Consider the following 25068-nt stretch of genomic DNA (forward strand, 5'->3'; position numbering starts at 1 on the left):
ACTTCTAGAGCCTCGTGCTCTATTTAAGGATGCCTCTTTCTGAAGAATGCGGAAAAAAGCTGCTTGCATGCGTATTTGCGGCAAGCGGACAGAGCAGAGGCAAAATACGGAAAAGCACACTTCGAAAATGCCTTCTCAAGTCGCTGCGGCAGGTCTGAAAAAAACAGAATTTCCAGCTAACTGCGAAAGCCGCTCGCTAATCCCAGACGCTTTCCCCCGCTTTCGCATCCCCTGGGGCCCCTGCTACCCAGAAGCTTCCCCCCCTTTTGGATGCGAGCATCTGCATCTTGTCGACAAAATCTGTGCGGGCGAAAAAGGAGGGAATGCTGGCCACGTTCGCATCTCCTTGCCCGTCGGGAGAGTGGCGTTGGTGCTCGTGTTGCTGAAAGATACTGTAGGAGCTTTCTGCACCAGTATTCGAGGAAGATGCATAATTGTGCTGCTGCTGCTGCTGCTCATGATCCTTTTTCGTCTTGCTGCCCTTCTTTTTGGGTAATCCTGGAGCGAGGGCCTCCAGTTGCATCTGCTGCGCCTCCGCCTGCTGCTTCCTTCTGTTTTCCTTACTATTCTGGTTGTGGGAACCATTTTCCGTTTCGGGGTGTTCGTGCTGGTGCTGTTTTTTGCCTTTCCGTTCGTTTCCTTCTGCTGCAGCGGATGCTGCTGCAGGGGCAGTTTGGCGTTGCGCGTGAAGACTTCTCTGTTTAGGGACCTCCGCCCGTGTGTGTGTCTCTATTTCATGCTGGTGTTTGCCTGTCTCTGTTCTGTGCCGTCTCTTCGTGTTTTCCTCTCCTTCCCTGTCGGCCTCTCTACCTTTGCTGTGACTAGGCCTCTCTCGAGCCGCTTTCTTTTGTGAAGCCTTGGCGCTTTCGTATTTGTGCCTCTTCCGTTCTGCCCCTTCCTCACCGGTTTGTACCTCTTCCACTGCCTTAACCTTTCTCTTAGGCCCTGCATCCTCTCGGTTTCGCTTCGGAGGCTGGCCCCCCAAGGCGTTTTCAGAGGAGTCGAGGCCTTCAGAAAGTGGGCCCCCAGGGGGCCCCTCATATCGGGTTAAGATGGCCTTGAGCTTGGAGTGGCCCTTAAGTTGGAGGGGCTTGGTATTGTAAATCTTCAGAGCTGGTAGAGAGGACAAACAAAAGGCTTTGATCGCGTCCTGCGAAAACGCAGAGAACATAGAAACTCGGGTTTAGCAAGCATCCTTTGCGGGTGTAAGTACATCTGCCAAGCGGAGTTCCTGCGCTGTGCGAAGACGGTGAATTCAGGCCTCTTCCACTCAGAATGCAGGCAGGTAGGAAAATGAAGCACACGCATTCACACATCGGGCAGAAGAAAACCAAAGACACAAAGGGGCACCTTGAAAAGGTAGTACAAACCAGAGGCTCTAGGCAGAAAGCAGCGCACATGATGAGATAGCAACGCCTTTGAAGCACATACCCCATAGGCTTCGAGCGCGGGATTCCCCAATAGATTCAACTGGGCCAGTTTCAAGTGAGGGCCAACAAGCTTCACCGCCCTGAACCACACACACAGACACACACACAAACACACACTAAACTGTGAAGTTCGATGAATTCACACCACGTATACAGGTGCCTCTAAGCAACGTCTTTCCGCTATGCTGGGTGCGCACATACGGCGGCGTGCAGCACTCCACAAAAAGTTTTCGCATGATTGCCACTGTTGAAAGGCCTCAACGGCACTACACTATGGCCTGCAGAGGCTCACTGCAAGGTGGAGAGGAGATTGTGACCAAGATCCAGAATCGTAAGGCTCGGCATGCAGCTGAGTCCCCTGCCCATCTCCAGCAGCTTGTTGCTGGCTAGCCGCAACTCGAACAATGCAGGGAATCGGCCACAAAAAGGGAACGCCTAGCGAGCACACCCATGCAACACGCAGCAGCTGGCTAGCCAGCAATGAGGGGAGCTGCCGAAAGGGCCGTCTTTGATTTGCATCGGCTCAACGATGCGTCTACCACACGGCTGAGAGGACTCTGGACACATGGCTAGCGCCTTGTGTCCAACTAGGAGCCTTGCGAAGGGCCTCCGTGCAAGCCAGGCACTCGTCGCGCCTCGACAGGGTGTGGGAGTAGGCTTGGTTTGAAGAGTTACTTTGAGCTTGTTGTGGGAAAGAGAGAGCTTTCTGAGATGCGGGAGGGGCTGAGGCGGCTCTGGGAACTCGGATATTTCATTCCTTGAGAGGACTGCGGCAGCATGCGGAGGGCGAAACAGCGGACAAGGGAACGATAGCACACACAATCACACGGGCAGACAGGCGCAGGCAAGTGATCAGGAAAACGCCGAGGCACATGCTCTAGCGATCCGAATCTCAGGGGGCCCCACAGATGCCGCTCTGTAGTTGTTGGAGCTCCTTAGGAGAGCACAGAGCCTCCAGAATACGGCCTTTCATGCCCTTTAAAAAATATGCACAGCGTCAAAGACAAGCTAAAACAATGCGGCGACGGCACCTGCAGCGGGGGAAGGTTTGGGGCAAAGATATAGCCAAGAATCTCCGTGATGGTCATAAAGTGAAGGCATGAAAAGGCAGCATCCAACCCGCCGAATGCATCTAGACAACGGGAAGTCCGCTCAAGCACGAAGGAAAGAAACTTACTGAGGCTCTCGACATGTAAAAGATACTTTCCAAACGGAACGCGGCCTGAAGAATGCACGGATGAGCAAGCAGACAAACAAGCTATCTTTTGCTGTCTCCTGCCGTGTGTGTGTGTGTGTGCCATGCCTCCCTTGCCTCTACTGTGTAGCTGGGCTGCGCTATGTGCGCGTTTGCTTGGGCCTCCTCGATCCCGTTCCTCTTCACTCTCATTGCCGCTTTCTTTGTTTGTATGCGGCTTGACAGCTCCCGTGCCAGGCCCTATCTCCAAAGGGTTCCTGTTGCCAAGCGTATACTTAGCCGCATGGAGCCGCCCCCTTCTCAAAGGCTGCAGCCTGAAACGTTATGGGTCTAGGGAATGCAAACGATTCAGGGGCCTCACTAATTTCATTGCTGCTGAGAATAAGTGCCTTCAGATTCGGCAGACTGTCGAACCCTTCCATTCGCGTCAACTGCACACCACCACACACAAAACTCGAGAGCGAAATCCCACAGTCATGCGGTACCTCTACTGAGTTGAGAAAAATTCGCTGTCAAAGTGTTCGCGTTTTTATGATGCATCCCGTCTGAACAAGCTGGCGCAGCCTGCATTATTGAGGCCCGCATCATGCCGCCTTCAAAGCCCCTCTGCTAGCCTCTACCTGCCCCTCAGAGCCGGCTAAATCCTTGCTGGAATGCATGCTCACTTGGTTGCCACTGAGATCTAGGACCCTCAGATTGGACAAGTTTTCGAGTGAGCTGCCCAAGGACTGGATGCAGTTATTCGCGGCTTTGAGATGGGCCAGAGAGAAGTTCATTGCGAGAAACGAGAGTGAAGTGAGGCTATTTGAGGAGAGATCAACGCGACAAAGGCCCTTCAAGCAACTCAAATCTTCAGCTGTCTGTACTCCTCGGCAGCTTAGGTCCAAGTATTCTAAAGCAGATAGACCCGACGGAGCGGAATCTCCACGTGAATGCTTCTCCCGTTGGCGCTCCTGCTTGTTTTTCTGCTGCGTCACCTGATCATGAGTGACATCAGCTATAAGCGCAAGGGTCACGTGCGGGAGAGGGGGCAGAGCAGCCCGCGCTGCAGCAGCAGCCGCTGCGCGAGCCTTCGCCTCCTCCCCTGCTTTTAGTGCAGCCACTGCCCACAAAGGCAGCTTTCCGCTGCTCTCATCACCGCTGGAGCTGCTGCTGCCGCCTCCTCGCATGTGCTGCTGCACGGGGCCTCTGCGATCACGGAGCCTCCGAGCGGGCGAAACATCAGCGCCATTGCCACCACGGCGGGTTGCCCGTGGATTTTTCCCCTGATCTTTCCTTACAGACTTCTGGCCGCCTCTAGGGCCCATTGCACTCCGCGTTTTCTCCTCGTCGTGCTTTTTTCGGATCTTGTTCTGGGCACGGGACCCCCTGGTAGCGCTGAGGGCCCCCTCCCCACTAGAAGGCCCTGACTTAGCTGCTGCCCCCTTCGCGCCTCCCAGCTCACTGCGCCCGCTACGCGACCCCATGATGATGTAAATATACTGCACGCTATGTGCAATGCACCCTTAAGGAAGGGGCCCCCTGAAAGGGAGGGTCTTCCAGTCCCGCAAACGCCAGAGCAGACTTTGGGAAAAGCGCTGAATTTTGAGGTCTGGTTCAATGAAATCCGCTGGATAACCATAGCCTAATGGTAGTACCGGGGAGAAGCAACGGGCAGGCGGCCAGGGAGGCTAGGGTTTGGTCTTGAAGTCATCGTAGGGGGGCCCCAAGCAGGTGGCCTCATCGGCATAGGAGGGCCCCACGAGGGGATACCCGGGGATAGTTTATGTGTTGCTTACCCGACCCGCATTATGGTCGTCTCTTGTCATATCTTTAAAAGCGTAATCTTATGCTTTCAAAACTACGCACCACGCTCTTGAGGTCCTCCAGCAAGGAGCACCCCATTGCACGGAGATAGGCTCTACAGTGATCCCGCTGCTGCTCTTGCGCCTTGCAGCAGAAATTCCACCCTTCTGCCGAATCTGGGCCAAGAAATGTAGCCGTAAGCTCTTAAGCTCTAGCTGGAGGAAAAATCTAAAGGAGCAGAGCTAAGGAATAGCCACACACTATCTGCGAAGGGTTAAAGCGCAAAGGCGCAGTTGAAAATAGGAACGCTGCAAAAGGATGCGCGGTCGTTTGTCTGCTGTACGCCCCACGCAGTCAGCTGCCAAGTGCATATACTTCCCATGAATCGAATACTGCTCTGCCGTGCTGGGCGCTCGTATCCTCAGGGGCCCATGTCCTACACTTCGTAGAGAGCCTCCCTCTGCCTATTTCTGGCCTTCCCATGTCTCTTAGCATCTCTGTATCGTTCCTGTTTTATTGTGCTGCTCCCTACTCTACGGCGTACTATCTGTGCCCCCTACTGAGTCGATTTCTCTGCATTATCAAAGGGTCTCAAATGAGCGCCCCGGCTCGTGATAAAATGGCCTGGGCTTCCAATGTATGTTCATTCGCCTTTCAGCGCAAACGCGTGACGGCCGCTCTCCCCCAAGACTGCTGGGAGTTAGTTGGCTCAAGGGCCACATGTGGCAAAGAGAGTCATCTATTAAACTAACTACCTGGCGACCCAGCCAGCTCGCTCTCTAGCCATTTAGCCAGCCAGTACGCCGCGTGCTCACTACAAACTTTGTCTGTATACTCTAGCGGGGAGCGAAAGAGATTTTTCTTCAACGGGCGCTTGTCCTCCCCCGGCCATTCTTAGCCCGTTCAGTCGCCTGTCGATAAGGATCGCTAGCCCAGTGGGTAGGAGTAGATAGCTATCGAGCTAGCTGTTGCAGCGCACCTACCCCATCAAGAGTGGCATCCTGTGTGCGAGGGCATCGATTGAGTTTTGGGTGAGTCCCACCTCTTTGGCCACAAGATAGAACGCCTGAGTGGAGCTGTTGGCCCTCTGTGCTGCCATAAGGATCTCTTTTGCACCCCAACCTCGCCGCTTCAGCTTTTCTCCAAGCTCTTTAAACGCCAGGGCCTCCCGTAGTGACACTGGAGGCCCAGAGGAACCCAAAGCCGCACGCAGATCCGCATAGGTATTACTCCGTAGGAGGTTTTTGAGCCGTGCCATGGCTGCTGCCTCCGCCTCCTGCTGCAGTTGCTGCTGCTGGTGCTGTAGCAGTAACACCTGGCTTTGCTGCAGTCGCTTCTCATGCGAGAACTGCATTTCATGGTGCTGAAAAGAAGAGTTTTCTCTGCCCTCCCCGTCTTGTTGGCGGGACTGTTCTTCTCTCTCCTCTGGTCCACTGGCAACCTCAGTGGTGGTGCTGGTAGTATCACGGGAATCTCGCCTGCTCCTGCCCCCTGCTGCTGCCGAATCACCTGCAGTGTACGGGTTCCACACTATGGTTGGCGTGGACGGCCTCACTGCTTTTCTTGGGGTATCGTCGAACTCTGCCGACTCGCTTGTTGCATCTTCTTCATCAGCGTCTACTGCCATATTTGAAGTCGGAAAAGTCCTTGTTGTCGTTCCCTTCTTGCTGTTCATGCTGTGCGCTTGCTCCTGCTCATCTTCTATCTCCTGCATTTGCTGGCTGCAAGGCTGGGTGCGCTGTTGCAATTGCTCGTTCGCGGCTGCATGAAGCTCGGCGGCAGCAACGGCGAGAGGAGCTGATGCAGCATATTCCCAAGGGGACTTGAGGGATTGCAAGGCCTTCCCGAGAGCTGCCAACTCATTCAGCAGGTTTTGCTGCGCGTTGATGTAACGCTGTGGACAAGGACGCCACCGCAACTGCATGCGTAATATTTATGTATCTATCTACGTATACATATGTATATGCTTATATGTATGTGTATGTGTGTATGGGTATATGTGTGTGCATCCCCGCTCATATTCTATGAAACTCATAAAGGATCTTCCATGAAAAAGGACGCGACTGCACGGAGGGCACGGAGCTACAAGGAAGCAGCATAAAAGCAGTATGATTAGCTAAAGTTAGAGTGCAGGAAGAACACGGAGAAAGCAAAGAATCGATAGTCAGAGAACATCTGATGGAATTGTACAACGGTAAGAAAGATTTCGAGGGCCTATACAGTGCCGGCATTCGAACGTTGTAGGGCATTGCGTTACCTCCACATCGGTGACAGACTTGTTGGCAGCATTAACGAGATGCGTAATAGCAGCTCTATCAGTGTCTCGCATGCTGCATCTGCCGCTGTTGGTTTTGATCTCGTGTAGAGACATGGAAACAGTTCTAAGGGCCTGGAATACGCGTGGCGAAAAAGACAAAGGCATGAGGTTCAAGCAGCTAGCCATTCGGGACGCTGCTGCTGCCATTTCGTGCTCTTGCTGTGGCTGCTGCCGCTGCTGCTGTACTGTGGAGCCACTGGCGACGGAGGGGATAACAACTGGCGGGAACCACTGCGGATGGCCGTCAGCACTCAGCCAGTCCATAGATATCCCATGCCTCAGTCTCCGCATGTCAGAGCTGCCGCCTAATTCTGGAGCAATATTGGCATTGGGAAGCTGACTGGATACAGCGAATGGCGTCGATAGCCATGCCCCCAGGGAAAATATATCCGCGGTGGGCGCTGCCGGTGCCTCTGGTTCTTCTTTCGATGTCAGACTACGCCCTGCATTTTGAAGGATTGCAGCGAGCGAGTTCTCATTGCTGTCGCTATTGCCCCAGGGAATGGAAAGAGACAGGTCCACAGAGCACGAGTACAGCACACACATTGCCAGCGAGAGGGTGCGAAGTGTTAAGAGCCCCATGGTGCCAGGTAGGATGACGAAGAAGTCCGAGCAAGCGAAAAAAAGCGTAAAAAGAGGAGAGAATGGGCCCAGTGAAGGATACCTGGGAGGAAAGCATAGGTTTCTGTGTTCCCGAATGAACAGTTGTCGGACAAGCTTTGCGCTATCCACCCCAATTAGCATGAAACATAGATCAACACTAGTTCTGAAGCACTCTGCTAAAAGAGACGATCAGAGAGAGAACCTAATGCACTCTTGGTTCCGGTTTCATCGGAGTGCCTAGCGCCGAGTGTGCGAACATCCAGAACAAGCCCCCAGCAGCAGAAGAAAATATCCTTATTTCATCCAGCAGTAGTCCTCTCTGCACCTTCAGACGAGAAGTCAGATATTGAAACCCAGAAAACTATGGACGAAAATAACAGTGGCGACACAATATCTATCTGTCGAAATCAGCAGCGAGCTGCCCTTCGGTGGGCGTCACCTACGGCAAGGGGAGCCGAGCAGCTACTCTGCTGCTCGGTTACAAGCGGCGACCAGAAAATATTCCTCAATTATTCTAGAATTAAAATTCCGCCTCATTTAATACCGCTATATATATTGCGTTTTTATTAGGTTTCCAAAATTTTGACTCTGTTTCGCCCGCGTTTGAATACTCTGGTGGACGTACGCCTCGTCCGGACCGGACGGTGGCGGTCCGGTGCCCGCTGGCTGTCACCGCTGCTCTCGGACGCGGAGGCCCCCTCCGCTCTCCTCATTATTTCCCGAAATAAGCATATTTAATAGGTAAATCTGATGCACTGAAGGTTCAAGCTGCTTTACTCTACGTGCGAGCAGAATGTTTGAAGGTGGAAACCCCACAGCGCCAATGTTTACTTCTACTGGAAGCAATGAAATCTAATCCTTACCACGCGTAAAACGGCTGTATATGTGCACAAACAGAGCACAAAAGTTTTTGAGCTGCCAAAATGATGGACTCAGACGCTTCAGGCTTGTGTACCCAGCGCAACGCAGGTATAACTGCATCCGTATACCTGCCTCTCCTTTTTCACTGCTTCCTCAGCAATCACTGTTTGCGCCTGGAAAGAGTATTGGTAGCATCCCTGCCCACCCATATCCGGCTGCTTCTGGCTTGCTCTCTTCTGCGCAAACTGCTCTAGGCCACTTCAGCTCTGCTCAACTGCAGCCCACACCACGGGCTCTGCCTTTCTTCCTAGTGTGGCTCCAGTCTTTAGAATGCATTTGATGCAAGTGCCTTATTTTATGTATTACCAAATGAAGTCATGGAATTGGCTGCCCCTTTTGCTGCTGAATACAAAATATGCCTTAAACTGAACTCAGGCAAGCGGGTCTTGCTGGCTCCATCTGCACTAGAAGCATGCACCGCGAAATATTCGACGTTGCACACATCCTTTTAAGGATTTATGTGTGCACTCCTACCTTTAAGGCGTTTTTGGCGTATTAAGCGTATCATCATAGCATATTCTCATAATTCGCAGATAGGGAATCAAGAAGCAGTTCCAGCATTAACCTCATGCATACATGAAAAGGTTTAATTGTTCAGATGGCCTCTCCTGCGGTTCACAGTGTATGATGCACACTTTGTAATAAGGACTTTCACCCAGTAGCTCTTCTCTGCGGCATCCGTTCTCCTTTGAGTTCTGATCTGTGCCTCCAATGCTTCACATGAGGTACCGATAGGGTGACACTTCACTCCCGAGTCTATACGAACTGAATAGATAGCAACTGAGTGTCGTCCAGAAGAGCTCCTGCCTTTCCCTGCCAGCATGCTTCAGACGTGCCGGCGTGAAGGGGGAAGGCCGCTAGGGTTCGCAGTTTCGCTCTCGCTAGGCACTCCAGCCATCCGAAGCTAGTTTCAAATGCCAAATGGCGCACACGCACACAACCTTGCGTCTTCTTGTGGCGCGCTAGTAATAAGCTGCAATTGATAAGATATGCGAAGGGACAGCCAAATACTCCAAAGGCTTGTTAGTTCAAAGTTAACTATAACTAGTTCAGTTTGAAAGTGTCTCTCTGGAACCTAGTGCGTGATTTCTCCCCCCGTATTTTAAAACAGACACTCTCGTCTACCTTACTGGCATGTCGGACCAAACTGCTTGCAGGAGCACAGACCTATCCTCACGTTCCAAGCAGGTAGTAAAGCGAAGGAAATGCTCGAAAGAGTAGATGTGTTCGTCAGCAGCGCAAATGAAATCGACGGGGGGAAAGGCGCTCACACTAGCCAACAAAGAGCGAGAAATTAAAGCGGTACAACTACCGTGCCACTATGGTCTGCTCTCTACGAAACGCAAAGCTCTGTGAACCTCCTACTACAATAAAAAAGACAACAAGTAAAATCTACGGAAGGGGTTAAGAGCTACCCTAATCCAGCAGTGCTTCCTTGCCTCATATTGCAACCTCTGCAAGCAAATGCAGCCGTTGCATGCAGCACCATCCCCTTCAACGCCCTCATGGAGGGCTCAGGAAAAATGTAGGGTCAACATATCTGGGAGTTCCCGCACATGGATCTGTGCGTATAGAGCACCTTACTGCTAACAAACGGCAACTTCTTCAGAAGAACGTAAAGATGAATGTAGCTTCTTTGTTAACGCGTTTGATGGGGAATGACAACCAGCAGAATACGCTAGGAATAAGCGCCTACAAGGCTAAGTTTGTCAACTAGAGAAAGTCACAAACTCTTTCACGCGAAGCAGAGCCTGCAAGTGTTTTCCTTCAACAGCGAAGCTCGCGTTCCCCACCGAATTTCAATGCAAGCCTGCGCATAGTGTCCCCGGCGCTCAATCGTGCAAGAAGTCCACCATCTCTACACTTTCTGTGGATTCTCCATCTCCATACGGGTCACTTTCCTGCATGGTAAGTCTGCGAATAATTCTGAGAACTTCAGAATTTCGTTAGGAAGGCAGTAGTAATGGTCTCTCCAATGCGTATTAGTACGTACGCGGCGACCTCAGCTGATGGGCCATTGACTACCCAGCGCAGCACAGTAATGCCTAAACGTGTTTTTTCCGATGACGAATCAATCGAATAACGGAGTCCAATGAGCTTCGTAAAACCGCATTTGGAATACTAAGGCTTGTCAGCAAAGGCATATGGGGGCCACATAGTTTCATTTTGCTGACTCGGGGTATAGGATTCGTTGTAGGGCTGAATTGGTCAGACACGAGTGAAGGTAGCTTGCTTTGACGACTGAAACTGTTGGAAGGAGTGTACGTTCCGGGTTAACTCGTGAGGTTTTGCCATTCAATGTGTTAAAAAGCTGCAAAAAAGTAAATTATTCAATAGGGAGAACTAAGTAAGAGCAGATTTAGGTGCAAATATTTTCTTTAAGCTGCAGGCCCAACGTGAGATGCATCTTAAGCCTCTTGTATGGGGGTTGCCCTCCGGTAACAGCTCTGCGAGTAGCTGCACCTAGCCATAATGCTCTTCTCAACATCAGGGCTCTTGTTATGTGGCTCTAATACATTAACTGTTAGAATTTCTATACACTGGGAGCTCTCTTATCTCTAATTGACTGCAAGGTATGCATACACGTGTCTTAGACATTAAATTTAGTGCTGGTGGCTGCCAGTGAACCAACGACGGTTGAGTTCATGCGGAGGTATCAAGCCCTACTGGGGGCTTGGTGTTTAGGATCAAGGCCTTTGAACTAAGCTTTCACGGTTTAAGGGTGTATTTGTTTATTGAAAGAAGATGTTTCACCGAGGCACCCATGCTCGTTGCCTGAGGTCCTAATTGGTGTGCCGACACGGTGAAGTACTGGGTTTTAAAGGGAAACAAGCCTAGACTTGCACATTGGAGATACTCATTCAAACTATCAGAGCATTTAATACGTGTTTATCGCTGCCAGTGAAAGAAACCGTGTTGCTGTTTAGGCAGACGGGCATGGCTGCTCGGAAGCCTGCTCGAAAGAAGAGGTCTAGTTCATTTTTACGTGTAAACGTTGCTATTCGCTGCACTCCTGGTGATAAAATGGAATTAGAAAACCTTCGTTAAAGAAAGTAAGGGGCGAAGTTGGATAATAATTTGCTGGGACTGGTGCTGGGCGTATGGCCAGGTGACCGGTACAGGAGTCGTGTCGGCTGCATTATTTTCCCTTGACGATCATTTGTTTCTCGTTTCACTCATTTTAGCTCAAAATCTAGCTCTATATTGATTTACTTCCTCCTGAGGTGTTTTTTCGAAGGCTCAGGATTGCCTCTAACCCCGTCGATAGGCACTCTCCTGCACCGCTGCTTTCACACAATGGCTTCTGGGGTGGTCCTTAAGCAGTCGGGCGTACGGACGCTTCCCAGGAGCACAAATCAGGCTTTCGGCATTGCGGAATACACCATACACTTCATCGGAACGGAGTCAGCGCACACCTACCCAGCCAGCAGAGTAGGAACCCTGTGGGGCCCATAGCGCATCGCGCGAGCAACGAACCACTCTGCATCAATTTCCCTAGGGTGAAATATGTGTTATCCTGGAGGGGTAGATTGGCCTGCATTCTATTGATGGATGTGATATACAACTACAAGGGCCTCATAGGGGCCTTTAGGGGGAAAGCGCAGGGCTTCCTTGGCGCTCTTGAAGTGTGCACACAGCTTTAGTAGAGGCCTAGAACACGTCTAATTCTGCTTGTTTGTCGAGCCCATTTATCTGCGGAGACCGTTAATCGCGAAGTTGAAGTCTGCGCGACTCGGGTCTTTGGTGTCTCAAATGGATGCCCCGTCAGCATGCAGTTTTGCACACATATTTATAAATGCATATATGGATATATCAGTGTCATTCTTTTCTCTCCGCGAAACCAACATCCCCCTGTATCTGCACTTTGGATAGGTTCAGAGGATTTCGTGTTTATGCACTCGTGGGCAGCGATCGCCCTCATAAATACGTGTGTTGCCGTGTTTGCTGTGCGCTTGCATTCGATTCGAATTCGCCCGTTGTACCCCTACCAGAGCATGAAAGGCACATGCACATACATGCATAGAGTCTCTCGTATAAGGTGAAAATAGCTAGCAGAGAACGGTGAAGGGGAAGGGCTAGGGAGGGCAAGAGAAAATCAGATTAAAACCAGTATAAGGAGGGAGGCCTGATTGCAACAGAGTTCGTGGCTTTCTGTTAATGTTGGAATCAATGCCTGATGCTTTTTTTCCAACCTTCAGCAACCCAAAAATAAGTCCCTCGGTTTACAAACGCGTGGCTCTCTTCCACTTGGACTCCGTCTTTTGCGGATTCTCCGCCTTGGCTCTTCGCACCAACGCCCCCACCATCCTCAGGAATGAAGCTCTCAAATACCCAGGTTAGTAGTCAGCGTAGATGCAGCACCGCAAGAGGGATTTGAGGCATGGGACCTATGAGCACAGGCAGCACCGTGCCTAGAAGATTTAAGTAGATTATAGGGATTTGTGACTTGCGTGTGCTTGCATCGATTTTTCGTCTTGAACCCACGGCTCACAACAATGCATCTCTTTGCATGTGGGGTAAATAGGCATACACATGTATTCCTTCGAGAGGGCTTGCAAAACAAGGGCTGCTGGGGAGTACACCCAATTCTTCATATTTTTCTTGTTCTGCCTTTGGTATGCACCTGCGTTCCTGCGCTGCAGACCTGTAGGGGCTGCACACTGCTGCCTTTGTTTGCTAAACTGGCTGCAGTGGCTGTTGCTATTGCTACCGCAGTAATAGCCAAAGCGCCAGTTCTGCAGCCTGCAGGATCGCCCGCACGGTTATCTAAAAGGGTGCTGATGCGTCTAATACTCCTGGGTGTAGCCGTTTCTTGCGTTAGTTGCCTGCGTCTTCCGTATCCACTATCCAGAGAAACCTGAGCATTGCCGGACATAAGGAGCGTTGTTCTCTGTATTAGGCTTGGCGCTTGCGTCTTTGGAAGCCCCCAGCGTTGCGCTCCTGAGAAAGTAAGGGCATCCCTCTCCTTTCTTGGAGATCCCCTGCAGCCGAGGAGGTTGCTTTCTCTGATCTCGTCTGTGCTCCATGGTGTCTCTTCCTGCGGAAGGGGCCATGCCTGTTCAGCTGCTTGAAACCTCAAATCTGGAAATATAACTGAGAATTTTTCTTGTCATGTTCTTTCTTGTGGTTCAACGTGCACCTGTGCGCATTGGAGGCATTGGTTGCCTCTCCACGCCTACGGTCTTCCCTTCTAGCCTTCCTTTCTCTGCGGGGGGCGTGCCTGTACACCTCAGGTGGTTGCGGCCAATTGTGCGGCCGTGAGAGAGTTAGACAGCAATGGCACCGTCTTTGGGTATAATGCCAAATTAAGGGACCATCGCAAAGGGGAGTTTGGACATAACGATTTTTATCCGGTTTGCATCGCAGCAGCGGAGGTCTGCTCACCCCCACCGGACGGCAGGTGGGATATATCCGTGTATATATATATATATATATGTGTCGGTGTGTTCCAACTTTTGGCTTGACACGAGTTTTGCCCTTTCGCCCTGCACGGCACGAGCTTAGAAAGAGTGTTTTTTTTCAGTTGTCCTCGATATCGCTTAGACACTGGATAAGCTTCAGCTTATGTAGGGCTCTGTTTACATCTCCCGAGGATATCCTGTTACGCTACAGGACCCTCCTACGAGCAATGATTTGCCTGGATGAAATCCGGGGCCGTCTTGCAGAGTCCTTTTCTCTCAAAAAGCTGAAAATCGACCATGTGCTTCATGGCGCCATTGCATCTGCTGCGGTTTACGGGGCTCTCTTGGGTACGCCTTAGCAATGCACATGCGGCTCAGCCTTTCGCTGTACATACACCCAGAGGCGGCCTATGAACCGCTTAGTAATTTTAGTGCGTGTTCTCAGGAGCCTCTCCAGAACAAATAGAATCTGCCATTGGGATGACTGTGGCGCACTACGTTCCGTACCGGGCCATCCGCTGCGGCGACCAACTCAGTGATTCTAAGGGTGCATCAGCGGCCTTCAGTGCAGAAGCCGCTGTCTTATGCATGCGTCGAGGTGCTTCTATATACACACACGATCTTACTCGCGTACACACCCGCATCCTTGCTAATGATTTGTACTGAGGTCCTCCGTGTTGCCTGGGAATGCGCCTCACGGTGAGGTGTACCGACACCTCGAACATGTCAGTACTCCGTACCTTGGCAGGGAGAGGTATCTTAAATCACACAGTGCCCTTTTCTCAAAGTCTTGGGCCTTGTGCATGCATGAGGCTGCTGCGGAGAAAGGAGGCTCTGCATGCGGAGGAGTAGCCCTACAAAAGGAGCTGGAGGTCTCTCTATAGCCTATCCAACGGCCTGAGCAGTGTACTGTTGGGCTGGTTGGATACAAGAAAATTATCCTTCGATGCCAGTCATTCTGGGTTTCGCGTTCGCTTCCTGCAGCAATGAACGGCTTTGCTGGTCCAAAAGATATTTTTAGAAATCCAGAATCGGTTTTTTGTTGGGTAGGTATCTCGTCTTGGCTGCAAGGGCTTTCAAGAACACTTTTATTCGCCCGTAGTGGGTGTCTGATCATCCCAGATTGGCCGCACGGACAGCACGATGTCGGAGCTTCGCGCTTTTGTCTCGAGTATTTGAGTGCTCTTTTTGTGGCGGTGTGGACATTTCGATCCGCAAGGGCAGCTGCGCTCAAAAATGTCGGAAAATATTGTCGTTCTCAACTTGTGCCATTTTTGCGTTTCCCCGTACGCCCTCTGGCGATTGGCGAAAGCGCGCATTCCTCAATTCATTTAAACAAGCGCACACGAAAAGTTGCAAGCATGAAGACGACGGTTTTTTCGTGTTCTCGTGTCAAACTTTGCATGCACACAGCGCCCCCTGCTTTTCTATGAAGGCTTAAACTCTCAGCACCCGTCCTGCTGACTGCCGGAGAGCCTCCGCTGTAAAGCTTTCTCCCGCGGTTCGCTATGTTACGATTCCGAAGGACGTCATTCACCTGTCGACAGCGTCCCTGTGTTTTGCGTGCTCAGAACATGCAGTCACCGGAGGGCGAGTCCCCTTTTGACCTTCATCTCACTATGGAAGGCAGTGATTTTGCGGTAATGAACATGCATTTTAAACTTGGGTTGTACGAGCACCAGTCCGCTGGAGCCTTGGAGGTGAGGTTTGAGATGCATTAAGCTTTTTGCAGGAGGGTGCCTCTCTCTTGACCCCTGTGCCTGGGTGTGCGAGCGTCCAGACCTGTGGGTGCTCCAACTTTGACCACTGGTGGTTGTTGTGCATGCACCGGATTGCCAACTTTTTAGGGCCTCATCCAGCTGCTTTCTAGACACCCGGAAATGTACAAAAGCCCAGATGCGATTTCCGCCATAGAAGTGCTGGCCTATCAGCCGGCTTTCGGCATAATCGGCGATCGTGCCAAGAGGAACCCCGTCACCAGACAAAGCGCAGACCACTCTATGGTACCACCCATGAGCCATACGTTTTTACGATTGTCCTTCGGGAGCAGCCAGTGTGTGCCTTTTAGTGCTTTTGGGGGGGATCCTCGAATCTGGGTCAGTAGGTGCCGCGTCAATAACGTTCTGCGCATAGGAGCAACCTGCACAGACTGATGTAGGAGGGATATAGGGTGTGTGTACAGGTCTACATCGTTGCGACGCTTTTACGGAAGGCCATAGAAATGAAAAACCTACCGAAGACTTCCGACGGCATCTGGTGCACCCTAATGCTTTCTCCCCACGACTACTCTAAGGACGCAATTCACAATCCCAAAACAAGGTAATCTTTGACTCTGCACCTTGCTGCTGCCCATGCGCCGTTTAAAAAACACCCAGCAGGAGATTAGCACCGGAATAGGAGGGGATCCCTAGCGCTCCGGTTCTTCGATTTCCAAAGGTTCCCATTTTGGGGGTTCCGTCCCTTCACCCTGCAGGGCGTTGATGGAGAAGGTGCAGTTTGTCCACGGGGGCCCCGAATTCGACAGCAAATATCCAGAAGGAATCCCAACACAGGTTAAAGTGACCTTGAAGGATGGCAGCAAGCTGGATAGCGGTAAGCCAACTGCAACATTCCTGCAAGTGCTGAAGGGCATTGTGCTGCTCCTACACGAATGCAAGTGCTGATGCGGCTGCTGCAAAAGACAATGTATGCACGGGAATGTCGTTTCTGTTGTGCCTATATTTTTTAGGGATGGTGCTGTTCCCTGCGGGTCACAGCAGCAACAGTAGTGCCAACCTGCAGCAGCTGCTAAACCACAAGTTTCGACTGCTGGGGAGTCTCGCCCTGCCTGAAAAAACAGTGGACAGCATGATTCAAAAGATGCTGCACTTGGAAAGTGCCTCTGCCTCTGAGGTACAGCAGTTGTACGCAATCGAGGAATTGTCGTTAAGGGCACCCATCGACTAACGCGAATTTCTCTGGGTGGTGACGCACGTACATTGGAGATCTTGAGGGTTGCTATCTAGCAGCAGCCCGTGTTTGCTTGTTTTTCAAATGCCTAATAATTGTGTATGGCTGCAGTAATTGGTGCCCGAGGGTCCGTATGCACCACTTTGGCAGCCCCAAGAGTGCGCAACCCTTCACCTTAGGATGCCCGGGTCAAAAGTGCATGACATTGTTGTGCAGATTAGTACCAATACATGCACACGTGCATGCAGGTAGATCAAGTAGCAAGCTACACTGGGGACAGGGCTAAGCTTTTGCGGGCCATGAAGCGAGAAGGACAGGGCTGTTAGCTAGCTTCGCGCGCATCAAAACGCTAGAGTGCTTCTAGCTGTATGCAGCAGCTGCACTGAACAACAGAGCGCGTGTACCAGCACTCTAAGCCATTTATCTGCAATGGCATGCAAGGGCTTTGCGCAACCGTCAGACATGCTTTCGCCCTGCGCTTGGCTACGCTGTCGGAAGCACCCTCCCAGGCAGATGTTGGTTTCTTTTGGAGCCCAAGAAATACAGCCTACGTACTGCTCCGCACACTGCGAAGCCGGTGCTGATTCAGTTTCAACTGCTGCCCTGATCCTAGTGGTGAGTTCTGGGAAGCGCACTATGAAAGGCCGAAATATAGCAGGGCTACAAGTGGCGCCCCCCAGCTTTCGGCCTGAAGCGTTATCAGCGGCTTTGGACTCCTCGAGCCTTTGCATTCCCTAAAAAATGTGCACTACGAGCTGTGCTTACACAACTGCGACCTGCCCATTCAAACATTAAGTCACTGCAACTCCTACGGCGGCTGCTGCAGAAGTCAGCGCAGAGTTCAGCATAATGCGTGGGTCCTCTAATTCAAGGTGCCGACCATATGGAGCGAACCTTGGTCTCGCAGTATATATCCTTGTTTCCATGACCTTCAGCCATAGAATTGAAACCCCGGCACGGCCCCAACCCGAGAGAACCCTTGTTCCAGCCTTTTCGGATCTCCCGTTGGGCCCCGTTGGGGCCTCTAGGGGAGCTCTTTGTGGCACTTTCAGGCGTAAGATAGGGGCACCACAGAAACTAAGGCTTACTAGAGCTTTGCCTTCTTGCTTGTGGAGTTGGTCTAGGGATGCCCACCGCCACTACAGGAGGGCCGCAAGGAGTGAACGGGGGGGACCTGGGGCCCAAAGCCTCGCTCCGAACAGCTGCCTCTGTCACAGTGCTGGGAGAGAAAGAAATTCCATATCATCCTTAAGCGTACGCAGAAGGACGAACGACATGCAAATGAGGCAAGCAAGTTGCCACTGGTGGCGAGGGCACTACACCTGGGGAGCACATACACCTCAGAACAAGGGCGCACAAAATACGAAAGGACAGACTTTCGGACCCAGATTACAGAGTCTTTAAGGGTAAATGAACAGGAATGACAGCGACTGAAGGATGATGACCCTCCCGACGTTTTGGGCTAGATCAGCGCGAGCCCGGAGACACTGCAGCTACCACCTGGGCGTACACCAGAGAAAAAACGCTCATGAAAGACTTGCGTTGTAACGCGCTATCTGAAAGAGTTTGCCGCAATAAGCAAGGTTTTTGCGGTGATTGCCACCTATTTTTCGGATAACGACACCTGTCATGTCTCAAAGCGCTCTGCGAAGACTCAGGCCCGAGCATACCGCGCTCCCTGTCACCATGCGCCTGATTTGTTCTTTCTTCATCAGGCATTACCTCGAAACTAGCCACTGTTTCCTCTTAATGTGCCCCTTATTGTTATACTTGGAGGAGTGCGTGGGACGATGGGGGTAACGGAAAGAAATGATATCTCCTCGCGCCAGCAGAAGACCCTAGCAGATACGCTCACCACGCCTCCAGCATAGGGGGCCCTGCCCCGGGAAGCGAACACCGTGGTGCCCTAATCCCTCATTGTCTCATCCCCTTGCGTCCTTCCTTTTTTTGTGTTTGGGTTTAGGGTTTAGGGTATCTCGATCCCTCGTAGTGTGGAAAAGGCAGACATAACTCCCCTTCCATACGGAAATTGCCTCAGCATACACCAAGATGGCTTATCTCCCGGCCACGCTGGCGCATTTTAGGGAGCGCAGCTACTGGGATAACTTTTTTAAAAGCAGAGGGGGAGAGGCATTCGAGTGGTATGGCACCTTCTGTGACTTTAGGGAGGCCTTCGGGATCCTGGGTCTCCTTCGGGGGGCCCCCAAAGCCGATGAAGGTTCTCAAGAGGGGCCCCTACTTCTCCATGTCGGCTGCGGCAACTCAACCCTCCCCAGGGAGCTCTATGAGGAAGGGTATGTCTTCCTGCTCCTCTTGTACACCCTACAGGCGTGTGCCACCCTCTAATGCGGCTGTTCGTTTTTTGCCAGGCAGCCAGCAAAAATGTACTTTGTAGGAGTTTGCGGATCTTGCAGATACAAGAGGATCGTGAACATCGACTTCTCTCCCGTTGTCATTGAAGAAATGAAGGCACGCTTCGCCGCTCTTCCATCGCTGGAGTGGCGTTGTCTTGATGTTCGGGGCAAGGGTCTCCAGGAGGCTTTCTTGGGGCCCCCAGGAGGTTCAGGGCCTCCTCCCTTTGACATCGTTCTAGACAAGGGCTTCCTGGATGCATTCATCTCCATAGATCACGAAGAGGCACTTCTTGCCAAGACAGGTCCTTCAGGCGTTCCTCCTGCCGGGATGCCAGCGGAAGGAACCTCTGAGGGAAGCCGCTCCGCAAAGGTTTCACCGGCAAGTACTCCTTATGACTACAAAAAGGCGGCATCTGAGTATTTTGAGGCGGTGATGGAAGTTCTGAAGGAGGGAGGCTCATATATCCTCATTTCTCTTCTCCAGGATTACCTCTTGAAAGAATTCGTAGGCTTTGGCTGTACAGTCTAGGGTTTCGGGCTTTAGACCGTTGCATGTTTCGTTTGGATAGATGTCTGCGCGCGAAGAGAGAGAGGTGTGGAGGCTCTACTTAGCTGCTTGGCAAGAGGCGGGCATGGCTTTTTTGGCTAAGCTGTATTCCAGCTGTCGGATCTAGCATGTCTGTCTCTGCAGGTTCGTTTCTTTCTGACCCGCCATGTTACAGTGGAGATTTTTCCATGCCGTACTGGGGACCCCAAAATGCAAGGAAGTGCTTTCGCAGGACGCCTGCAACCTTTCCTGATCAGAGTAAAGAAGGAGGCTCCCCCTTCAGGGGGGGCCCTGGGAGTGACCCCTCAGGTGTACGTACTGTACAGCTAGAATCCTGACCTGAAAGTGTTGAAAGTTTCTGAGCCTAAGGCGTTCCCTATCATGTCTATGCTTTAGAAAACAAGAGCTTTGGTGATGTGGATGTCTGCACACAGGCCCACCTGCACGATGGCAGGCACTCCTGGAAGAGAAGGCCCAGAGACCTTTCCTCTGTGGGAGCTTACGAGTAAGTGCATGCGAGAACTTTGCTTTCGGGGCTTTCAAAGTGCTCAAAAGCGGTCCGGGATTCGGGGCTTTGAGTTTGCATCTATTTGCGGTGACCATGTACTGCAACATCTCGTGCATTTTCCTCCTTGTGGTTTTAGAACCTCCCTTGCTTTTCCCTCTCTCTCTTTGGTGGCGCCAGAATTACCCGAGGGCGGATATTCTTTCCGAGTCAACTTGCGTCTCGTGACCCTTTCCGCGCAGCTTTCAGCATCCCTTTTTGATTCGTACGATTCGTTCTCTGTGCCTCCTCTTCGCCGTGGACAGTCTTCAGCTTGCTATTTTCTTGTCGACCTACACTTCTGTGGGTGCGCATCTGTGGAAATTTTTCAGAGCACGTGGCAGCAGTAAGCCGCTGGTTTGCCTTGGATGCTCTGGCGCGCAGTCAGAGTCCAGGAAAGAGGGCGATACTACATGTCGGAGGGGGGGGTGGCCCCTTCGCCCGTTGCAGCGTTGCGGTGTACGATACCACGAATCAAGCACATGCAAAGAAGGGGAAAACTGCCGCTCTCCTCGTTCCCCCAGGACAGGAACTCACTTGGACTTTCGCTACTTCTGAAGGAAATCAACAAGTATGGCGAGACACTAGGAGAATCCTTTAGGAACCCTTTTTTATCGGGGCTCAGGGATTGGCTTCTTTATCAAGCGTGGGGCTTTCCCGCATCGCCTCAGGCTTTCTCGCGGTATGTATGTCAACTGCAGATAGCGGATCAGCTGGAAACTTCGCGTTTGCTGGTCGTTACATTTCCTTTGGGGTTCGGCTCGGACGCCTTGCAAGAAGTGGCGCCTGTCCAGTGGCGTCGCACGATCGAGGAGGCCCAGAAGACCCTAGGACCCCTGCTAAAAGAATTCTCTCTACCTACGGAGGTGGGCTCCCGCGTGGTGCTGGAGGGAAAGGGGGGTTGGTGTTGCTTTAGGGGGGAAGAATCGCAGGCAGGGGCACGCGAGTTGGCAGAGAAACGAAGCCTGCGGCTCTCTCTCTTTCTGGGAGGCACTGCTCAACTACCGGCGGGAGAGTTGGGATATGCGTCAAAAGGTGGCAGCGTATTGATGGCCATCTTTCCCGCTTTGGATGCTCTGGGCGAGCCCCTTTTTGCGGCATTCATTCTTGCCCCTTCGGCGAGAGACACTGAAGGGCTTTGGCTGTGCTATCTGTCTACGTCATTCCCCAATTGTGCCGATCCTCTCTTTGCTGAGGTGTTTGCACATATAGGCAATCATTCATGCCAGATATATATCCATTATTTGCGCCGTAGATTCGCGCTGTAAATCTCTTCGTAGAGCCAGTCTCTTCTCGGCTGATTGACTGGTCGCACCGGCAAGCAGGAAAGTAAGGGGTGGGCGCTGAGGCACGGACAGCTTTAAGGCAAGCATACAGAAAGCGTCCTCAGTACTCCGCAGTGTTGTCTCCTCAGGATGCGATCCCCATTCTTACCCTGGGGGAGCAAGCCCCGGTGAGAGAGGTCTTGTGGCAGCAGTCCTCCCCTCTAGCAGGGCGTATCCTAGTGAGAGACGTGCAAGATACAACTGTGCTGGAGAGCGCAGCAGCGGCAGGGGGTTCCCCTGAGGGGGCTACCTCCACCGTTCCTCAAACCAAGAGAAAAGCCAAACAGGCCAAAAGGAGGAAAGAGCGAGACAGCAACTACCAGAGACTCATGCGACAACTTCTCTTCTCCTGCAACCCGAACACACTGCAGTCTGAGCTCAAGGTAGAGTCGCGGCCTTCACATGTAGAGACTGTCGTGCGCCTGAGCGCCGCAACATGCTTCGTGTTGGTTCTTACCAGTTCGCTCCCTAGGGCCCCTCTCCTTGTGCGACTCTTTGAGCTTCCCGTCACCAGCACCATCCGCTTCTCCTCTGCTCGCAATGTCTTGTAACGGTCTGCTATTTCGAGGGTGCCAGTTTGCCGTCCTTCCTTCTGGCTTTTCCCTGCAGCTCAGAGTCCCCAAAGGAGTGTCCTCCACCGACGCCTCTCAGGTGGAGTTTCTGACCCTTGATCCGGCTTCCGCATATTATTGCGCCATTGTTACGGGTGTGTGTGCTCGAGCGAGCCATCTTCTGTCGCATTGCTCCTCTGTGCTTTTGCCCCTATCGCTTTCACTCTTGTCTTATGTGCAGCTCTCCTGAGTCGTCTTTGTCGGCTCCCACTGCCGCCGGCCTCCGCGTGACACCTGCGTATATCTGCTCGCTGCCTCCTCTGGCGTCTCCTTCGAAACGCCTCACCCTCCCACGCTGTCTCTTTCCTGCTGATGCACTCTTTCTCGTAAATTTCATCGGGGCTCTGCTGAGGCTGTAGACCCTAAGGAATATCCATTTTATGGCACTTATTATGCTGCCCGACTCCTGTCTCTGGAGACGTCTCACTGTTGCTCAGCCCACTTGCACTGGGATGTTACTGGCCCCCGTCCCTCCCACTAAGGAGGCAGTCTAGCTTCAACACCTTCTGCCTACTGTTTGCGAGTTTCTCCAGCGAGCGAATACACCGATGGCTGCCCTCTTGCTGTGCAGCACTTCTCAGCCTGCCTGATTCGGGGTGTGAATATGTGCAGCTTTCGGCCTCTCGAAGAAGGTTGTCACCTCTCCCTGGGGCTCCATCAATACCATCGACGCGGTGCTTCTAGGTCTTGGTATATTATTGCAAAAACCCAGCTCTTTGCTCTCCTCCGCTTCCAGCCACCTTTTATTCGGATTTTAAAAATGATCGCCCCTGCCGTGGCACCTTTCCCCGGCCTCTGAGTTGCCTTGCTAGCGAGCTGAACCGACCCTCGTAGAAAGCCACATGCAACAGCTGGATGGTTTCGTGGATTTCCAAGCCGAGCGTTATAGCTGTTTTGTTTGCTCGCATGTGCGGTTTTCAGGGGGCGGTGTGCTGGGTGGAATGCTGCATCGCTTGTTTGGGAGCTTTGGCCTATCCCTAACTTGCGTAGAGCTTGATGCGGTAGTGATTCAAGTTGCAAAGCAGGTCGGTATCTTTAACTTCCCATGGCACAATAAGGTCTACACTGACACTGCAGGGGCCCTGTACGAGCATGAATGCAAATTTGCAAATGGATGGACACCAGCCTACTGCCTCGGGGCCGCACAGGCGGGGACAACTTTATGTTTTTTGTGGCTCCCTCATGCCTTTCTTTGAACTTATTGGTCGTTGCTGTCGTCGTATCCCGGCATTTTCCGCCTACTTCCTCCAAGCGGACGCAGGGGATGTCCTAACACCTAAACCTAGGCGCATGTATCTGTTTTGTGTGTAGTTTTTTGGCTTCAAAGAGTCTGAGAGTCCTCGTCTGCGCACGGTTTGCGGGGAGGGAAAGCAGTATGTGGAGGCCTTGCCTCCTGAATCCCTCGACCTCCTGATAATTGATATCAACAGCGGAGAGACAGCAGACGCTGTCATCTGTCCTCCCAAAGCATTTGCCGAGGCAGAGTTCCTGCAAACTGCTAAAGAGAAGCTGAGGCCGGGTGGCGTCTTTATCTCTAACCTTCTTTGCCGCTCTGAGGAAACGAAGAAGCAGGTGCGCGTTCAGTTGTCAACACTGCTCCTTAGGGCGATAAAACTGAATTGCTTTTTTGTGTCGTATTTTGTGCATATATGCTGGAATATAGATGCACATAGAATTTTACCAATTGATACGAAATCGATACTATTATTGCCAGAATTGCATGGTTTCGCTGACGGTCCATTCAGCTGTTGGATAGCGTCAAAAAGGAGTTCCCTTTTGCGGCCGTCATTGACGTACCTGAGGTGAGTCAGAACGACCAACTGATCAGGCCGCTGCTACGGCTGCCCAGAAAGCAGGCGTTTATGTATCTGGAGGGCCAGTTGCATGTTTGCATTTGGCTTCCTTATTTGAGGGCTGTTTGCTTTTCGGGTTGTGTTTCTCCCGCTAATCAAGTTTCCTGTCGTTCAGCTTACTAACCTTGTCTGCATGTGCACTCAGGGTGCTGGCGATTTGTTTTGTCTGCTCATGATTTGTCTCCTCAGGATGTCAACGAAGTCGCAGTGGCAGTGAAGGATGGCCCCTCTCCGCAGAATGGCCAAAATCTTGTTTCGTCTTCAGAGCTTTTCAAGCGGTTGCAGCATCTTGTGAGTCTGCTTCCTGTACTTTTACTCCTCGCTTTTCCATGCTAAACAAAGCCTGTTTCGTGAAATAACAAAGGCTGGTTTTAAGTCGTTTTTGCCTTCTCTTCCTGCTGCTACGAGTGTTATCGCTAGTGCTGGTGCTGTTGATACTGCAGGAACGATGCTTCTTGCAGCACACTGGCACCAAGGGGGGATGGCTTGTTGGACAGAGTATGCAGGACTGGGCAGGCCGGATTAAGCCATGGCCCTCCCCAAAGACAGCCACTCCCAAGAATGGTCTCTAGCTAGGCAGCTAGTTAGCCAGGGAGCTCGCTAGCCCAAGTGCTGACTAGAATCGCACCGCGCTAGCTGTGTGTTGAGGAGTCTCGAAGGCTTGTTTGCCAGTGGCGTATTTTTGTCTACGTCGAGGCGAAGCGAACTATGTGGCTAAATGTTCTCTTTACTCGTCGCATTTCGCTTCACCCTGCGGTGTAATGTTTTATTGGGAGACTCGCTGGCTTTCTCCTGCTGTTCATATAGATAGCTAACTGTCTTGGCAGCTACGCATAAATATATATGTATAGGGGAGCAGTCACGCATTTATTTAGTTTATTAGCTGCCTTGGTCGCTGTAGTAAGAGCCTAGTCAACTCATAGCAGCTGTAGCTGCATGGTGCACACCGCTCTACTAACGCTCTCCATTGGAAGACAGTTTCAGCCCCATACCCAATACAAACTTTATAGAAGTGTCTGAATGTCGTTCCAAAGAACGACTTTATGTCCTCACCTCCAAGCATTCCGGCATCAGGGGAGAGGTTACAGGTAAGGCGTGTCTTGCTGCACACACTAACCGCTCCGTGCATTCACAGCTAGTTGAACAGAGTATCATGCGCACCCCACACAGCATTCCGCGCTCTTGTACCGAATCAACAATATATTCTTCAATACAGCATACAGAATATCAAG

The 25068-nt window shown here is 51.8% G+C and overlaps 5 protein-coding genes across 5 annotated transcripts; 2 read left to right on the top strand and 3 right to left on the bottom strand.

Annotated features, from left to right (window-relative positions):
- Positions 1-196: 196 nt before the first annotated feature.
- LOC34619209 lies at positions 197-1775 on the bottom strand. Its single transcript, XM_026333909.1, has 3 exons — positions 1723-1775; positions 1432-1510; positions 197-1150 (listed from the first exon to the last, which is right to left on the bottom strand). The coding sequence occupies exons 1-3, from the start codon at positions 1773-1775 to the stop codon at positions 197-199; spliced, it is 1086 nt and encodes a 361-aa protein (XP_026189694.1).
- Positions 1776-1865: 90 nt separating this feature from the next.
- LOC34619208 lies at positions 1866-4091 on the bottom strand. The gene is made up of 3 exons (XM_026333910.1): positions 3492-4091; positions 2987-3056; positions 1866-2197 (listed from the first exon to the last, which is right to left on the bottom strand). Exons 1-3 carry the CDS (start codon positions 4089-4091, stop codon positions 1866-1868), a joined length of 1002 nt encoding a protein of 333 aa, XP_026189695.1.
- A 1298-nt stretch (positions 4092-5389) lies between these two features.
- LOC113146469 lies at positions 5390-7309 on the bottom strand. The gene is made up of 3 exons (XM_026333911.1): positions 6880-7309; positions 6148-6291; positions 5390-6030 (listed from the first exon to the last, which is right to left on the bottom strand). The coding sequence occupies exons 1-3, from the start codon at positions 7307-7309 to the stop codon at positions 5390-5392; spliced, it is 1215 nt and encodes a 404-aa protein (XP_026189696.1).
- A 4239-nt stretch (positions 7310-11548) lies between these two features.
- On the top strand, positions 11549-16599 carry LOC34619207 (2-methylcitrate dehydratase 2). Its single transcript, XM_026333912.1, is given in 13 exon segments — positions 11549-11683; positions 11953-12202; positions 12372-12591; positions 13152-13200; positions 13486-13652; positions 13865-14001; positions 14099-14251; positions 14638-14699; positions 15225-15353; positions 15501-15656; positions 15836-15972; positions 16127-16245; positions 16382-16599. Coding segments are annotated over 13 exon segments (1932 nt in total).
- Positions 16600-18666: 2067 nt separating this feature from the next.
- Positions 18667-24408, top strand: LOC34619206 (methyltransferase-like protein 13). The gene is given in 14 exon segments (XM_026333914.1): positions 18667-18896; positions 19017-19461; positions 19648-19818; positions 19867-20008; positions 20380-20618; positions 20749-20913; positions 21462-21629; positions 21982-22078; positions 22596-22673; positions 22905-23008; positions 23295-23555; positions 23729-23785; positions 24026-24127; positions 24280-24408. Coding segments are annotated over 13 exon segments (2109 nt in total). The 5' UTR covers positions 18667-18896; positions 19017-19065.
- Positions 24409-25068: the final 660 nt, after the last annotated feature.

Source organism: Cyclospora cayetanensis, unplaced genomic scaffold, assembly GCF_002999335.1.
Source record: "Cyclospora cayetanensis isolate NF1_C8 unplaced genomic scaffold, CcayRef3 CcayRef3_contig_32, whole genome shotgun sequence".
NCBI lineage: Eukaryota > Apicomplexa > Conoidasida > Eucoccidiorida > Eimeriidae > Cyclospora > Cyclospora cayetanensis.